This window comes from Accipiter gentilis, chromosome 2 (assembly GCF_929443795.1).
Source record: "Accipiter gentilis chromosome 2, bAccGen1.1, whole genome shotgun sequence".
NCBI lineage: Eukaryota > Metazoa > Chordata > Aves > Accipitriformes > Accipitridae > Astur > Astur gentilis.
Window position 1 is genome coordinate 10,785,035 of NC_064881.1, and position 16,266 is coordinate 10,801,300.

The 16,266-nt window shown below is 38.0% G+C and overlaps 1 protein-coding gene across 4 annotated transcripts in view; it reads right to left on the minus strand.

The window, feature by feature from the left end:
• Positions 1 to 16,266, minus strand: part of ST18 (ST18 C2H2C-type zinc finger transcription factor) — a 102,644-nt gene that overhangs the window by 22,738 nt on the left and 63,640 nt on the right. For all 4 annotated transcript variants that reach the window (XM_049818686.1, XM_049818705.1, XM_049818696.1 and 1 more), the window contains 4 exons: positions 15,934 to 16,038; positions 14,346 to 14,551; positions 10,944 to 11,155; positions 2,051 to 2,296 (listed from right to left, as the gene is read on the minus strand). In XM_049818686.1, the coding sequence (XP_049674643.1) occupies positions 2,051 to 2,296; positions 10,944 to 11,155; positions 14,346 to 14,551; positions 15,934 to 16,038 (769 nt within the window). The remainder of the gene's footprint in view (positions 1 to 2,050; positions 2,297 to 10,943; positions 11,156 to 14,345; positions 14,552 to 15,933; positions 16,039 to 16,266) is intronic.

Below are 16,266 nucleotides of genomic sequence, written 5' to 3' on the forward strand. Positions count from 1 at the left end.
GTATTTTTGGAATTGGAGGCCTGGATCCCCTAACGTCAGCCCTAAGTAGATTTACCCCTGTCTGTGTCTTCTTGAAGAGCCAGTTTTGATATCTGAACAAAAGATAATTTCTTAATAAATATAATGTTCAATTTCTATTATTCCATATATAACACCAAATAGGGAGTAATTGTATTTGAAGCTGAATAAAAACTCCAAATTGGGACATCTTTTATTCTGCTTCAGAAAGCCATCACTCAGGCTTGTCTATCTTAATTATCAAGGTTTTATCTAATTAGCCTTTAAAGGTGCTGATGGTCCCTTCCTGATTTAAGAAAAATGCAAGCAATCCATATTCTGACAGCCAGGCTTGAGACAAAAAAATAAAACCAAACTTAACAACAAAATAGAAGAATAGGAAAGAAAGACAAAGAAAGGACACTACGCCGCCATCTTGCCAAGATAGGATAAACCGACACGAAAGAGCAAAACAGAAACAAAACCAAACCCAAGACAATTATCAGCTTGGAAGTGGCAGTCTAGGAGATTAGCCATAAAAGTGGGAAAGTTACTAAATAAAAATATTTGCTGAAATTTTAATTGCTCATCTTTGTTCCTGCAACTGCATTTTCGGGTTTGGGCTCTTACATTCCCAGGACAGGTTGAAAAGGGAAGACACCTCTATATAATTCTCTACTTTTTCTATGCTGTTTCCTTATGGGATAAAAAATATCACAATTGGTGGAAATTATGTACATATCCTCATGTGCTACTTATTGTAACTAAAACCTTCAGGAATTCCTAACAATTTTATATTTATGAATTTGTGCTCTCAGACTGACTTCTGGACTACTGGACTCACTTGTGAGATCTAAGACTCACTGGCAGAGACTTCTTGAAGTACGTTAAATGTAAAATAAAAAGTTTTCCACAGATAGACTATTGCAGGCAAGAATCTAAGCATGTGTTTAAATGCTTAGATAATGAGTTAACTAGAATCCTAAAGAGCTGGTGTGGAAAAATTACTTTTTGTTTCAGCATGAAAAATTACCTTGCTTTGATTTTGGTGGGGTTTTTTTGTGGTTTTTTTTTGTGGGTTTTTTGTTGTTGTTGTTGGTGGTGGTGGTGGTGGTTTTTGTTGTTTCTTTTTTTCCCCAGGTGATCCCTAGGTCATTTGGGTGTATGTATGTGCTATAGGACTGAGACATTAGGGACTGTTGTGGTTTAACCCCAGCCAGCAACTAACCACCACGCAGCCACTCACTCACTCCCCCCCACCCAGTGGGATGGGGGAGAAAATCGGGAAAAGAAGCAAAACCTGTGGGTTGAGATAAGAACGGTTTAATAGAACAGAAAAGAAGAAACTAATAATGATAATGATAACACTAATAAAATGACAAGAGCAATAATGAAAGGATTGGAATGTACAAATGCTGTGCAGTGCAATTGCTCACCACCTACCGATTGACACCCAGCTAGTCCCCGAGTGGTGATTCCCTACCCCCCCACTTCCCAGTTCCTAAACTAAATGGGACATCCCATGGTATGGAATACACCGTTGGCCAGTTTGGGTCAGCTGCCCTGGCTGTGTCCTGTGCCAGCTTCTTGTGCCCCTCCAGCTTTCTCGCTGGCTGGGCATGAGAAGCTGAAAAATCCTTCACTTTAGTCTAAAAACTACTGAGCAACAACTGAAAACATCCGTGTGTTATCAACATTCTTCACATACTGAACTCAAAACACTGTACCAGCTACTAGGAAGACAGTCAACTCTATCCCAGCTGAAACCAGGACAGAACAAAATTTAAAAAGCAGTCTCTAGTGGTGGACACCTTTGATTTCCTTATCTGAGACTTATAGGCATTCACAAGTAGGCTCTGAGAGCAAGATTTTTCAAAGTGACTAGTGACTTTTTTTATGCCGCATCTGAGAGGGCGTTAAAACCAGTCCAACATTCACAAACCTCTACCTGTGGAAATTGATTCCCTTTAAACTGCATTGGACTGGTTGTCCCAAAGACCATCAGACGGCCACTCATCCAAGGGAAAAAGTCACTCAGGAAGTGAAAAACTACCTCTTTTTCTTCTTCTTTCCTTCCATGGGTCTTGCTGTAGTTGATTGGTGTATCCCAGCCTTCCTGTTCACAAAGAGCCTGGTAGAAGGCTGCATTTACCAGGATGCTGCTTGTTTTGAAAGGAGAAGAGGAAGGAGTGGGAAGTGCTGTGCTGGAAGAAGTGAGAGGCATAACTTTGTCTTGGCTTCGGTTCTTTTTCATGCTCAAATCCAGAGTGCCATTTTCATCCACTTCTATCTCAGCTCCCTGACATGCAACAGGAAACAGACATGTTTAGATATGGACATGGTGAAGCTGCAACATAACCATGTGGTGCTTTTAAAGGATAACTATAAATGCACGCTTTTATTTAAATTTATCTGAATCTAAACCCAGCTTTTCGATTTATATCAGTTAATGTCCAACTCTTAGGCAGACTTAAGAGTAGCCTCAGTAATAGTATCCCTGCATCTCAGCTTAAACATAGTAAGTAGAATTTAAATAAGAGGCCTCTAAACCATAACCTATACACTCTAAATCTAGTTTTATTTAAAAAAAAGTTTAGCTTTAAATCTTCTTGATCTTTTCACTCTTACAGAGAACTATGACCCCAATTCACAGTTAAAAGCATTAATGCATTGTTTAGGTCATCAACAGCATTACTATTACATATCCTCCCTTCCCCCCACACCTCAGAAATATTACAACATCTGCATCATGGGGGAGAGAAGGAGGGGGGAAGAAATATGCCTAAAAGTAGCACAGTAGGAGAAATTTTCACTAGGGTTTTGTAGATCACTCAACATATTGCCTTAATCATATTTTGACTAGGCCACTAAGGCGCAGGTCTGCACTGAGACCACTAGACTGGGAGCCGCTGGAGGATCTTTAGGAGGTTGTCCCTGATGGAGACCTTCAGCATGAGTTACCAAAGCCTTTGCTACCTGGGAAGTACACAAATAGCGGCCTCTGACTTCAGGGGGGTGTGCAGTTTGGGGAGAGAGCCAACTTCTCTTTCCAGGCTGCTCTCAGAGCAGCTTCTGCTCACAGGAAGGGGCAAGTGTTGCTCAGCTGTACAAGAAGAAGAAGAAGAAGAAGAAGAAGAAGAAGAAGAAGAAGAAGAAGAAGAAGAAGAAGGAGGAGGGAAGGAAAGCTCACTGTTCTGCCTTACCCTGTCTGACCACAGAAAAAGAGTACAAACTCCTCTTCTTGGAATGACAAAAAGCTCCTGAAATTGCAACTTACTAATAGAAGCAACAAAAAATTTCCTCTCATGCTCAATATGCAACACTGCATATTGACACATTGTGTATATAGAGATGAGTATAAGACTAGTCCTTGCTATTGCCAGCAATTACTAAAGTCAAGTAGGGGAAGAGGTAAAAGAGGTGGCTTCTGGAGGAGCACTTGGTCATCTAGTTCTGTGTGTTGCCTGAATAAGGTAGAAAACATTCAAAGACTACAGAGATAAATAACAACATCATAGATCTAAGCATGTAGAATGCTGTAATTAACACTGCTCTGTGTCTTCCTGATATTGTAATCACTACAATTTTGTACTGCATTTTATTGTGATGCAATCACCACAAAGCTCAGATACCACTTGGGAATTTAGGGCTAGATATGTTAGGTGTTGTATAACTATAGGAGACAGTTGTATAAACCCAGATTGAGACTTCCTACCTTGAGTAATATAAAAGTAAACCCATAGTGTAAGTGAATCATCTAGACACCCTGTTGTAAATGGAAAAGAGACAGGTATGTCCAGGGGCAAGTTTTTCCATCTTTCTTGGACCTCTTCCTTAGGAAAAGATGAGACACTGGCGGAAAGGGTCCCTTTTTCTTTCTTCCCATTAGCTATTGCTAATGATTAGTCAACCATTTAATGGTTAAAGATAGGGAATTGCAACTTTGCTTGAGAGTCTTAAAACAGTTGTGGTGAAACAGGGAATTCTTCCCCTGTGCTGAAAGTGTGACAGAGCCACCCTGGTTGGACTGCAGGCACAAGCTTCCTTCATGCAGCCATATCTTCTACCACTGCCAGTGGTGACTCATTTAAAGGTAAAATTTGTCTGATGAAACCTTTTTAATCAGAAGGAAAAAGTTGGTAGAAGATGAGAATTTAGGGCCCAGCAATCTCTCCTCAGTCAGACAGCCTGACTCCATTTTGTATTCATGGGCCTAAGACAGATGCCCACCTAGACCAAACCACTACCAAGCCATCTGCTTGCCCCCGGTTCAGAAACTCAGGCGCCTCTTATGTTTGCTTCTCCTGCACAGCAAAGTTCTCATTTTCAATCACACAGCTTAAAGAGAGAGATGTTTTATTATATTTATGGGAAGTAAATACACTTCTAATATGTTCATACTAAGACGCTTTGGTTATATCTTTCTGCCCCTTTTTAGTAAATAGTTTAATCTCCTGTGATAGTTTTAAGCCCTGAATTTGACAGTGCAGCTTATCCTGGATAATAACTTAGTAACCACAACATCTTATGCCATCTGTATAATATCAAATACATTTTTATACCAGCATTAATAAACCTTAGTTACAAAAATCCAAGATATTAACTATATCAGTGCCAAGTGCACACTCCAGGATCTGACAATATAGCTCTGCCACGATCGCCCCAGTGTTTTTTGGCTTCATAGTTGATATGTAACTATAGCAATGAAACAGAGCTACAGTAATCAAGTTTAATGACCAATGTAAAGTAAAATGCTAAATATTGTAGTTGCTGACATTTTTCATAATAAAAAAACTTGGGTTAAGTCTGCACAACCAACATTCACATAAAATTCCAGACCTCTGTGACAGATGGCTTAGGAAAGGAAGCCATGTGACTGGGCTGCAGTAGTTTTATAGTGCAAAACCCATAAATAGTGCAGATTCTCTGTCACTGACAAAATATCAACTACTCAGAAGGCAACAGCAACAACAAAAAGGACCAAAATCAATCAAGCTCCCCTCCTCGATGAAACCGTACGTAGAAAAATATCAGGAAATGTATTGTCTCTGAGAAACAGATACCATTAGCCACAACAAGGAGCTCTGGCTGATAAGCAGATCATTTACTAACATGGACATTTAAACCTTCCTCAGCACTTTCCTGACATTCACGTAGAAGTTGGGTTGTCCAACATGCACCTAATTCTGCTCAGGGAAGGCTGGGTTGTGTGTTTGTGAAGTAGCGTACAGATGGGGTTTAAGTGAGCTCACAGATGCACACAACAATTAAATATAGTCATGGAAAAAATATCCCCTTTTGCCCATCACAGGATGGATCACACGTTTACAGCATGGCTTTTTATTCAGAATGGTATAAAAGAGCTATCACTTTGCTGCCTTCATAGCAAACTCCAAATGGCAGAGCAAAAAGAGAGGCTAGTCAGAGGTACTGCTCCAGTTTTCATTCCTACTCTCATCCCACCCTCCTCTCAATATGTCTCCTTTGCTTGTTTTACCATGTTTATTTTTACATTAATTTTAAAATGGAACTAAAAAGACAAAAATGGCAAATGGCAAAAAAATGCTAGAGCAGTGCTATGACATGCTGACAGAAAATGGCACTTACTATGCTTAGCTCAGACTTGTAAAGGCTGTGTTCTCCTCAGTGAAGGCAAGATCTTATTACTGTCAACTCTAGTGCATGTGTGAACAGGCCTATATTTATCCATTTATCATGACATATTTAAAATAGCTACCAAAACAATGTCAACTGTTCTGATTCTTCCTTGAAAATGTAAGCAAAGTAAAGATTAAAATGTATCTTGTTATTTCCTAACTTATACTGGTTTGCAGCTGTGTAAACCATTGGAGCCTGATTTTGATCTTATTTACATTTACATTTACATTTACACTGGTGTAAACCAGGAAAAAAATCCACTGAAGCAATGAAGAAAAATCAATGAGGGTGAGACGATACACATGGTAATTAAATTCAGGTTACTCCTTATCTAATCCCGCATCAGTGACAGTGTAATCACCCCCACAGATTTTGCAAGCAGCTGGAAAAAGAATTCCAGAACAAAAAAAATGAGTAAAAAATGACTGAAGCATATTTTTGTTATTCCAGGATCTATTCAGTGAAAAGATAAGGTTCAAGTAGTACTTTACTATGAATAACTATCTAAAATGAAGGCTAATATAAATATGTAAACAAAAAAATGGTCTCTATTCTCTTCAAGTGCTTTGTTCTTTAAAGTTAAGCTTTTTCAGCCTCCTTTATTTTATGACATCAATATTACAGAATATTTTCTAGTACATTATTAAATCTTGTCCTTAGAACTGAAATACATCAGCTAGGACAACAATGGATGTTGTTTTTTGTGATAAATTACTCCTCCATTTTTTCATATGCTTTTGGTCCATCTGATCACTCACAACATTTAATACTCTGCAGTGTGTGTCCAGTAATGATTACAAGTTAAGCTTTATCTCATAGCTGGATCAGAAAGAGTGAATTATTGTGTCTGCATGAATCTTATTTCAAACCTGTGATCTTAGGGAGATTGTATCATTACATATAAGGGGTTTTATGTATTCTTTCGTTGGCATCAGCCGTACAACTTAATACTAAGTCGAGAGAAACAACATTATCAATGATTTTGCGTTCACACTAGCAGTTCAGTCTGGTTTGGAAAACTCAAAAAAGCAGCTCAGTTCTTGTATTGGGAGTAACTCTGAGACTAGTATCTTGCCATGTGTATGAACACTATTCTTAATGCAACTCCATCCAAAAGAGTATAATCTTTTCTATTCTCAGCCAATAAAAATGCATGTGCCTGGTCCTCAAGTCTTCAGACTTAAATTTAAGCAATTGAGTTCTTCTGCAGCAAATTAAAATACTAATTTGGGTCAAAATAAGAAAACTTGTAACTGCCCAGAAACATCTGAGACAAAAAATGAAGTCAGAATTTCAGCCCAGAGCAATTCACAAATTAAAAAAAACCAGCCAAGAATGTACTCAAAGACCAATATGCACAGCAGTATAACAGGATGGTACCTAGTGATATTCTTGGCTGATTTTTCATCCTGTATTTAGGCTTTAAGGTACTTGGAGTAAAGGACTGCCTGAGAAACGTGCTGAGTACTAACTACATTGTTGAAATAATTGATGTAATTATCACCATCATCAATATCCAAGAATGGAGAGATGACATAATTTTGTTCAAAAACAGAATTTGAACTTTAAACGTTTTTAGCAAGTGCCATTTTTTGTTTTATTTCAAGGCATAGTGCGCATATGCCATTTTGTCTAAACAGGTGGGAAAAACACCAAAACAGTCAACAAAATGTTTGGCAAGCAGTAGTGATGAGGATACAGATAAACTGTACTGCTTAGAGCTACCTCTGTGAGACGTGAATGAGGTGAGGGCTTTAAACAGGGAAGATCCCTGGATGTTATGATGGTGTAGACTCTTGCACTGTGCTAAAAACTGCAGGCTAAGCCTTCTAGGGGAGTCCTTCTGTTGACTTCGATGGGAGTTGAATGAAGCTACATAAACTGCAAATCAAAGGCAACCAGGAGACTGGTTTGGGGTACTGACCTCATTAGAATTGGCCGATCAGGATTATATTCAGGGAAACAGTTCACTACAGTCCCAGGTGGAGGCTGAATGGCTCAGGCAATGTAACATGAATGTGTTATTAATTCTTTTTGAAAACAGTGTCATCAAGGTATCTGATGATCTTAATAATTTGTATGCAGCTGATAGGTAATTCATAGAGAAAGGTTAGGATCTACTTTACTGATCATTTCAGAATAAATTTATTCTTTAAATTGCTTAATTTATAAATAGATACTTTTAACCTTGAGATATTTGGCAGATCACCCCTTTGTACATTAGGTCTCTTTGGAAGTTTTGCTTACCAACGGTACTGTTAATGTGTAATCTGATTTTTCTACCCTCGCTAACTTTGTCTTTCTTTTTTTGGCTTAGATTCTCCCTTTTGAACTGATATGTAGAGAATGTGACATATTATTTGAAAATCCATTAAAATAATGAAATTTGTGCTGTAAAAACCATTTACTTTTGCTTTCAGGTGTTATCTATATTTTCAGAAAAGCGGTGAATATTCAAGGTAAAACATCCAACTCTTACTAAAAAATTGACAATACTCTGGAGGTCAAGAAATTAAATTTGAGAGACAGAAAGAAAAAAAATATAATACTTTGGGAATACACTTGTGCTAAAAAATGTCCTGGTGTTTTCCCCACCTGTTTAAGGAAGGTGACATATACACGCCTTGAGTGACTACAAGAAATTGATACTTGCTTGAAATGTTTGAAGTTCAAGTTCTGTTTTTACAACTTAGAAGTGCAATATTTTTACAGCGCTGACAATTGTGTAACTTGCAGAGGATTTCCTGCAACTCCAGGAAAACCTCTGCAGTCCCACATGTCTTTGCTTTACCACCACACTGCCTCCAATTTGCAAATGTGGCAGTGGCTTGGATTGCTGGGAGGCTGCCTGATGCTCATATAAGAGCAAACACCTTTACAAGTCAGGAGATTTGATCTGCTAAAGTATGAATGATGCTAATCGGGTTTTCTTTAGCAAAGGAACAAAGAAACATGACAAGGGGCAGGGCTGAGAGGTCTGATACTATGGGGCTCTGAACACAGCCACCCCACACAGGTATTTTCAGACCTGGAGAATGTGTGTGATATTAAGAATAGAAAAAGGAAATCATTAATTCTGTAGTCACCTGTTGATGCCACATTATCTAAATCCAAACACTAATAAAGTCTCAAGAGATGTTTTTTATCATCTAAAAATTTATAAGGTATTCTACCAGTTAAATATTAACCTTTGCAGCCAATACCAGCCACAAAACAATTCAGATACATTGATAAATAGATAGTAGTCTCTTTAAAAATAACCTTAATTTTTGCTTCATATTTTAAAATAGGAAAGCATCTTCATTGAAGAGAGTCTGGCGATTTATTTCCACGATTTTTTTTGTTTGAATCCTGTATGATAAAAGTAATAAATAGGCAAAACCAAATAAAAATGGGCTTTGCGTGGTTTTGGCCATCAAATCTGTTTGGGGCTTACTTGCCTGTGTTCTGGCCAGAAGCTAATTCTGATTCTTCTGTCAGATGTTTTGTAGCAGTATGCCCTCCAGAAAGTCTGGCAAAAGTGAAGGCAGGCAGATAGCAAGGTATGCAGGTGATTTTCTTTTAGGCTGGATTCCTGGCTGTGAAAAAGGAGTAAGCTATGTGCCCCAAGTGTCTCTCCATATCGTTACTATTATGTTCACTTCCATTCAAACGTTCCCCAGGATTTGGCAACTGTGAAGCAGGTACGGAGGAGAAAATCTTTGGGTTATGCCTGGTCCCTTTACTGCTCTCCTCTGGCAAGAAGGTCTATTGCTGAGGTCAGCCAAAGGCTGTGGCAGCAATTTAATCCAGCCATTGGCATCAGTTTCCATTTGCCTGCCGGAAGAAGTCTCTATTGAAGACCGATGGAAGGAGCTTTCTGCAGCAGATATCAGGGGTGGATCTGTCATCTGGGAAAGGTTCTGTGAGCAATCTTTTAGGGACATAATGTCGGAGTTACAGGAGATGCATGTGGACACACTCTAAAAAGTCTACTCTGTGGCATCTCCCAACATCAGTTCCAAGATCCAAGACTTCACAAATAGAAGTAAAAGGCAGCAAAGTAGGGGATACCACTGTGCAAGGGCACAAGGCTTGGAATACCTAACAAGGTGTTGCACTGGTGGTAAAATGAATGGTTCCACTCAAGGAATAATAGCTAACCCCTTAGCGATGGTGAATGAAGGCCCAATAAAATTGTAGACCAACAGCTGTGGAAGCCACCTCTAGCCGGACTGAGCCCGGTGCTAAAATAGACAAGGTAGAGTGACACTGACTTGCAGAGAAATAGGTCATCTGTCTTTTGGAGCACACATCATGACTCGGAGATCCACAGCAGAAACACACCCGCTACTCTGTGTTTTGATAAACACACCTCTTTTCATTTCCCAGTGATTTCTTTTCAAGTTCTTGTAATGGCACCCTTTCATCTACACAGAGGTTTCAAAAGTTGCATTGCAGTGGACCATGTGTGACTTTAATACAAATAATAAACAAGAGTGCTCCCACAACCACGCTCATCAGAAGAAAATCTTGTCTATTTTCATCAGCAGTATACTACTATGTAATGGCACAGAAAATAAGGCTCATAGCTCACACAGTACCATTTGTAAATCATAAAGATCCATGAGGAAATGCAGAGCAGAAACCAAAACATGAAAGCCACACAAACATCTACGATATTAGGCAGCTTTCCATTATGACAGACTTGCCCAAATTATCTATCTCGAAACGCTGTGGGCCTGATTCTCCTCTCTTGCCAGCAGAAAGGAGAATTTTACCAAAGTCAGTTGTTATTTCCCTCCCTGCACCTTTAAAACTGTCATGAGCTCCAAACACAACAGACTCAATAGGTGTAGTTCTGTTCCATTGCTAGCAAAATATCACCTTGATTAATCACATGATTTTTTTTAAATTTTTTTTTATTTTTTTTAAAATCAGCTTCCAAAATGATCGCTCATGGCAGGTTTCAGAGGGAGGAAAATTCCCTCTTTAAGCAGACCTAGCTCATTATCCACCACAGATTGTTGCTGGATTTCAAAGAACCTTCTTTCTTCTTCCCACAAAACTGACTCCCCCCTTGTATTTAGGGCTCAATTATGAAAAGAGTTAACAGAATAATTCCTGCTATTTATTTATTTTTATCAGAACTGGTCACTACATTACTGATTTTTCCTCTCCCTCTCTTCAAAAGAGCATGCAAACAGAAGCCTCCTTTTTGGGGATTTAATGCAGTCACTAACATGAAAGACAGTTTATTCGCACAGTTCAGTAGCTAGCACACCCTCCAGGTTCTTGGACTACCCTACCTTGGCAGACAGACTCTGTGGTTTGTTGGAGAGGATCTCTGCTGCTTCCCTGCAGCGGGTGGAAAGGTTCAGGATAGCAGCAGCTGCTGCTATGTGGGTGTCTTCACTACATTGACCGTAGCTATAAGAGTTGGCATGGCAAGGGCTCTGTGTGTGGGCGCTAGCACTAGGCAGTCGATTAGAAAATTTCACTGGATTTGAAAAATGCTTTGCTGTTGAAGAGAGATTTGATTAGCAATTGCATGTATGAGATTTTTTTCCCATTAAATAGTTTTGTTTCTCAGACTACAGTTTCATACATTAAAATATTCAAAGCATACATTTAAAACAATCCATTTCCTATTGCCATAAGGGTTTGCTGTAAAAATGGCTTCAGAAACAAAATAATTTAATTTTTACCTGACAAATACACACCTTTCAACAAAGTATCTGAGAATTTTACTCAGATTTTACTCATTCTTTACTCTAGCATTAAAAGCAATGATGTCCAAGGAAAGACTGAACAAGCGTTACTGTGTTGTCTGTTGTGACCTGACAACACTGGTGGGCAAATGCAATTATAAATGTATCCTTATAAAGGCTTCTTCTTGGTGCTCTATTGTGTAAAAAACCAACAGCGACTTGTCCAGTCTTAGCTAAAACAACACTGCTTGCCCTACTTAAATGAGTAAGTCTGTTACTTAAGTAGCTTTGCTTACGTGAGTAAGGAGAACAAGACCAGACTCTTGAATGAACCAGAGTAATCAGATAAGAACATTACCTGTTAGGAATACTCAGTCCTGATTTTGTGGACATTTTTATAAATTTAAGTCTACCCTTTGATCAATTAAATAAAAAAATTACAATGAACATTTCAGAATAAAACTGATCTTGGCTCACTGTCTTATGTTGGCTATCATTGGAATAATATATAGATTTATTAGGCACAAAGAGGTCAGTTGAGAATGAAAAACTAACAGGTGAACAGAAAAGCACTTGCACAGACAAAAGTGGTGTGTGTGGTTCTTTGTTTTCTGCTCCATCAGCAGCACTTACTCTTAGACATATAGAAAGAACTCTGCTCTCTGTTCTGGCTTTGGGAGCTTGAGATGTCATTAGCTGTTGCAGGAAAAACACAGCACTGTGATTTCAGCTCTTAGGAAGCAATAATCACTTCTTTTATCTGTAGCTCTCACAGTGTCCTACCAAGATAAACTAAGCAAAATCCAATTTCTCAGCCTACACCCAGATACACCAAGAACATTTCTGCATATGGCCATCTGCTCGCTCCATAAAGATCTGAGCCCCAAGGCTCTGGATCTCTTTGGATGTAGAGCTTTGGCTGAGCGCATTTTAATGCTAAGACCTACACAAGACATTGAAGAACTCATCTTTCCTCAAACTTGGGATGCTCTAAGAGAAATGCTTGTTTGCATGCACTGACTGTAGCTGAATGCCATATTTGGTTTGTCTATGTACTGGGTGCATCCCAGTAGAGCAACACATAAAAGCCTCCTGATTCAGTTCTCCCTTTCTCCAGTGCAAATGAAAAAGGATTTATCTACCCTGCTGTAAAACTGTAGCACAAGCACAAGGGTCTACATTTTTAGCAGTTACTACAACTAACTTCAAATTCTATTTAGAGAGCAAAAAAGTGCATTTTCCATTACCCACCCTAAAAGAAAAAAAAGAAAAAAAAAAAAAAAAAAAGGCAGGCTATGAAAGGTGCATGTTTTGTTAACAAATCAAGTTTATATGTGCAGAATCCACACAGTGCTAATGATGGGCTTTTGGCTAGCTATATTTACATAGGATGCTGAACCAGTCACTACATCATCAGCTTCTTATTGCCAACTTTTGTATATCTGCATGGTTGAAGCACTCACCTGCTCTTTTACTTTCACCTTTCCATTAAAATAATAGCTGCACACTGCAATCTTTGCAAGAACAACAGGCTGTAAACTTCAGCCCTGATATACTTTATACATAAATTGCATATGTATGCATTTGCATTTGTATAAAAACACTTCAATCATTTTTTCCTTGAAATGAACCTGTGAAATAGACATACATCTGTGCAAAGAGACAGCTAATAGGGAATATTCAATTTTACAAACAAAATTGGAAAATCTGCCACCCAAGAAGCTGGCAATGCACATATTTGCTTTCATTTGAACAAGCCTATTTTCCCGGCCAGATAAATATCTACTTTTCATTTGCAATTTTAAATAAGGTATTTTTATATATACACAAACACATAGATATCTACAAAATTATATATGTGTGTATGTGTGTACTCAGACACATACACAAATACATATATAAATATATAAATTTTATAAAGATATGAACCATATATAATATTGTATAGTATTTGAAGTATATTATATTATAATAATTATATATGTATATATACATATGTAAATTTTTCTGCTTTTCTGTTCACCTTACTATGAATGTTCACCTTTGTTGGGATAGAAGGGATGCAATTTGTTTTCCTTTTTTGTTTTCCTTTATTAATTTTTTTGTCATGAACAAAAGAAACACCAACTAAAGAGCTGTGTGTCACATTGTTTTGGATCTACTTTCTTCTGAACCTAATATGGTGCAGCGAAACCCTTTTTTTCTATTTACCTCATGGCAACAGACTAATTTGTTTCTTTGAACTAAAGAGTATTTTTTAATGGTCAATACAGTGACAGAATCTTGCTGAAGTTTCCCATGCAAATTGTGAAGAGCATCTGCAATAAATAATCAGTGTTTGCCCTGTGGTACCTCATTTGTACAGAGTAGTACCTCAGCAAAACAGTAAGTGATGTAAGCAGAATAATCTTGACAACAATTTGATGCATTTCATATGTCTGCACTAAAAGTATGATGTAGTACAGATATATGAGATATCAAAACTAATTCAATCCAGGCCTGAAAGTAATACAGCTGAGGCACATGGTCATCTAGGACAAATAATACCTGTACGGATGATTCTAAAATGTATCTGAAATGCCTTTAAAGCCTAACTTGGATTTCTTTGTACTACAATTCATTTATGTCTTGTGCAGACACATTCCATGGGACTTCTCATGGCAGCATCCTGTCACATAAAGATATCACAATTTAGCCAAGGAAGAAGGTAACAGATAAGATATAAAACATTCCTTTTTACTCTTCTCTCCACCTGATAATTGCTTGGAAAACAACATCAAAAAAGTAAACCTTATAGTGATGATATTTAGCGTTTTAGGATTCTGTATTTAAAAAACTAGTGATGATATTTAGCATTCTGGCCACAAGTGGTTAAAGATGTTTCCTACAGAGATTGTTTTGAATTCTCAAAGTTTGAAAGCAGAACAAGCAAAAAGGGGGGAAAAAAAGGTCATTGACATTTTGCCCATTTTCCAAGAGATAATGGAATTTCAAGCTTACATTCAAGGAACTGGGGTGTTTTTCGTCCTTGTGCCACAGGTGCTGTTGTGCGTTTGCCAAAGACTTGTGCATCAAAGCTGGCATAATCAAATGGTACTTTCCCAAACTTCTCCTGTTCTTTTGCCAGGGTGGTTCTGGAGGAGGTGACTGGCTGTGAAGTTCTGTAATTGTACTGAGATACCTCAGGCTGCTTCCCCAAATTTGTCCTGCAGAGAGGAGGAAAAGAATGAATGAGAAAGACAAGAATATCTTTAAATAACCTTTCCTTGAAAAATAGGATACAGTTGCATGTCAGTATCAGAGTGCGTGCTGTTATCACACGTAAAACTTACTGGTAGGTGTATACAAGAAATAAATAACATAAATATGGTGGCTGACCTAGTAGTCAGAGTACTTTGACTTCATACAAGTTCAAAGCTGAGGGCATAAAAAAAATGTAGTATTCTCTAGTAACGGTGTGGGCTATTTACCAGAAAGGTACTGACTTCTAGATTACCACTCTAGCATGGTGCTTCCTTTATTTCTAAAAATTGTTTGGATTTTTGCTAGTCAAAGGACTTGTAGTTTTATGGATCACTATTGTTCTTACTTTACTGTGAATGGATATGGTATAAATATAATATAAGATGATACAAAATAATTGCTTCTGTTATTTGGGAGGAACGAATGATTTATGGTGTGTTATTCCATTTAGTTACTGTTCAGTAACTACTTGTCTTTAGTAATTTCCTAAGGACTTTTCATATGTAGAGTTAAGGCACGTGCCATTGGCAGACACATGGACATAATATTCTGTAATGGCTCTGAAGGAACCATTAGAGCTGATCATGTCAATAATCCACAAATTAAAGTGTCCCCAAATAGACCTGAATATAATAGGTTGTAATGGTTGTGGTGCCAATGATGTGCAAATTATGCATGTCTGTGGGGTCCATCTAACTCTCAAACAAAATACAATTGCAATAAAAAATGTTTCCCCTTTTTGATGCCATTGTATAAAAAATAAATCAAACTAATTAAACCAATAAACTTAAAATAAAGAAACTCAAAATATGAATTATTCAATGGTGGGGAAACAGAATGAGCAGACTTCTCAACCCTTTCAGGTAACATGTTACTTACTGGATCACTGTAAGATTCCTCTGAAAAGAATCACAAAATATATAAGGAATGAGCTGCTAAAAGTGCAATAAGGTCAAAGAGATTGCTAATCAAGTTTCAGCAGCCATAATATTGTAACAAAGGAACAGTTCTTGAAAATTGTTTTAAACATTTCAGCAAGAGAGATTTGGTTTACAGGAGAAAGACATATGAGGACCATTGATTAGGCTGTTTGTGCTGAAGTAAGATTTAGTGGAATATATTCGACTGTTTTTCAAAAGATACATCTGTTGTCTTTAATGTCAGCCACATGCACCAGAGCCGCAGCTTAATTTTGAGATACAGTCAAGTTAGCTCTGCGGAGGTTCATCTTGGAAAACTGAGTTACCCCTGTAGCTGAAATCTGAAATGGGGAAAAGACCTGAGGACTGATCAACACAGTTTGTGTAGAAATACTTTGCAGAAACTAGTTTGTGAGGGCTCCTACCTGTGAGTCTGATCATGGCACTGCCCAGCTTTCGGAGACTCGAGCTGGTTCTTTTCCTGGGACATGGCCAACTTCTCAGCCGCAGCAATTGGGCAACCAGAAAGACTGTTTAAAAGCAAGGTGAAGAAAAGAAACAAGAAGAGAAAAAAATGTTAAAATGAAATCTTAAGCAAAGGAAATGTGTGCTGCGGGACCCAATGACTTCAAACGTCTCTGGTGCCCTGTGCATCTGTGGGAGCTGCTGCTGCTACTACAGCCCAGATTCATCTGTTTTTCAATCCTTAATGCAAAACTGTGAAACCTGTGTATTTGAGGTGATATATCTGGAAACTG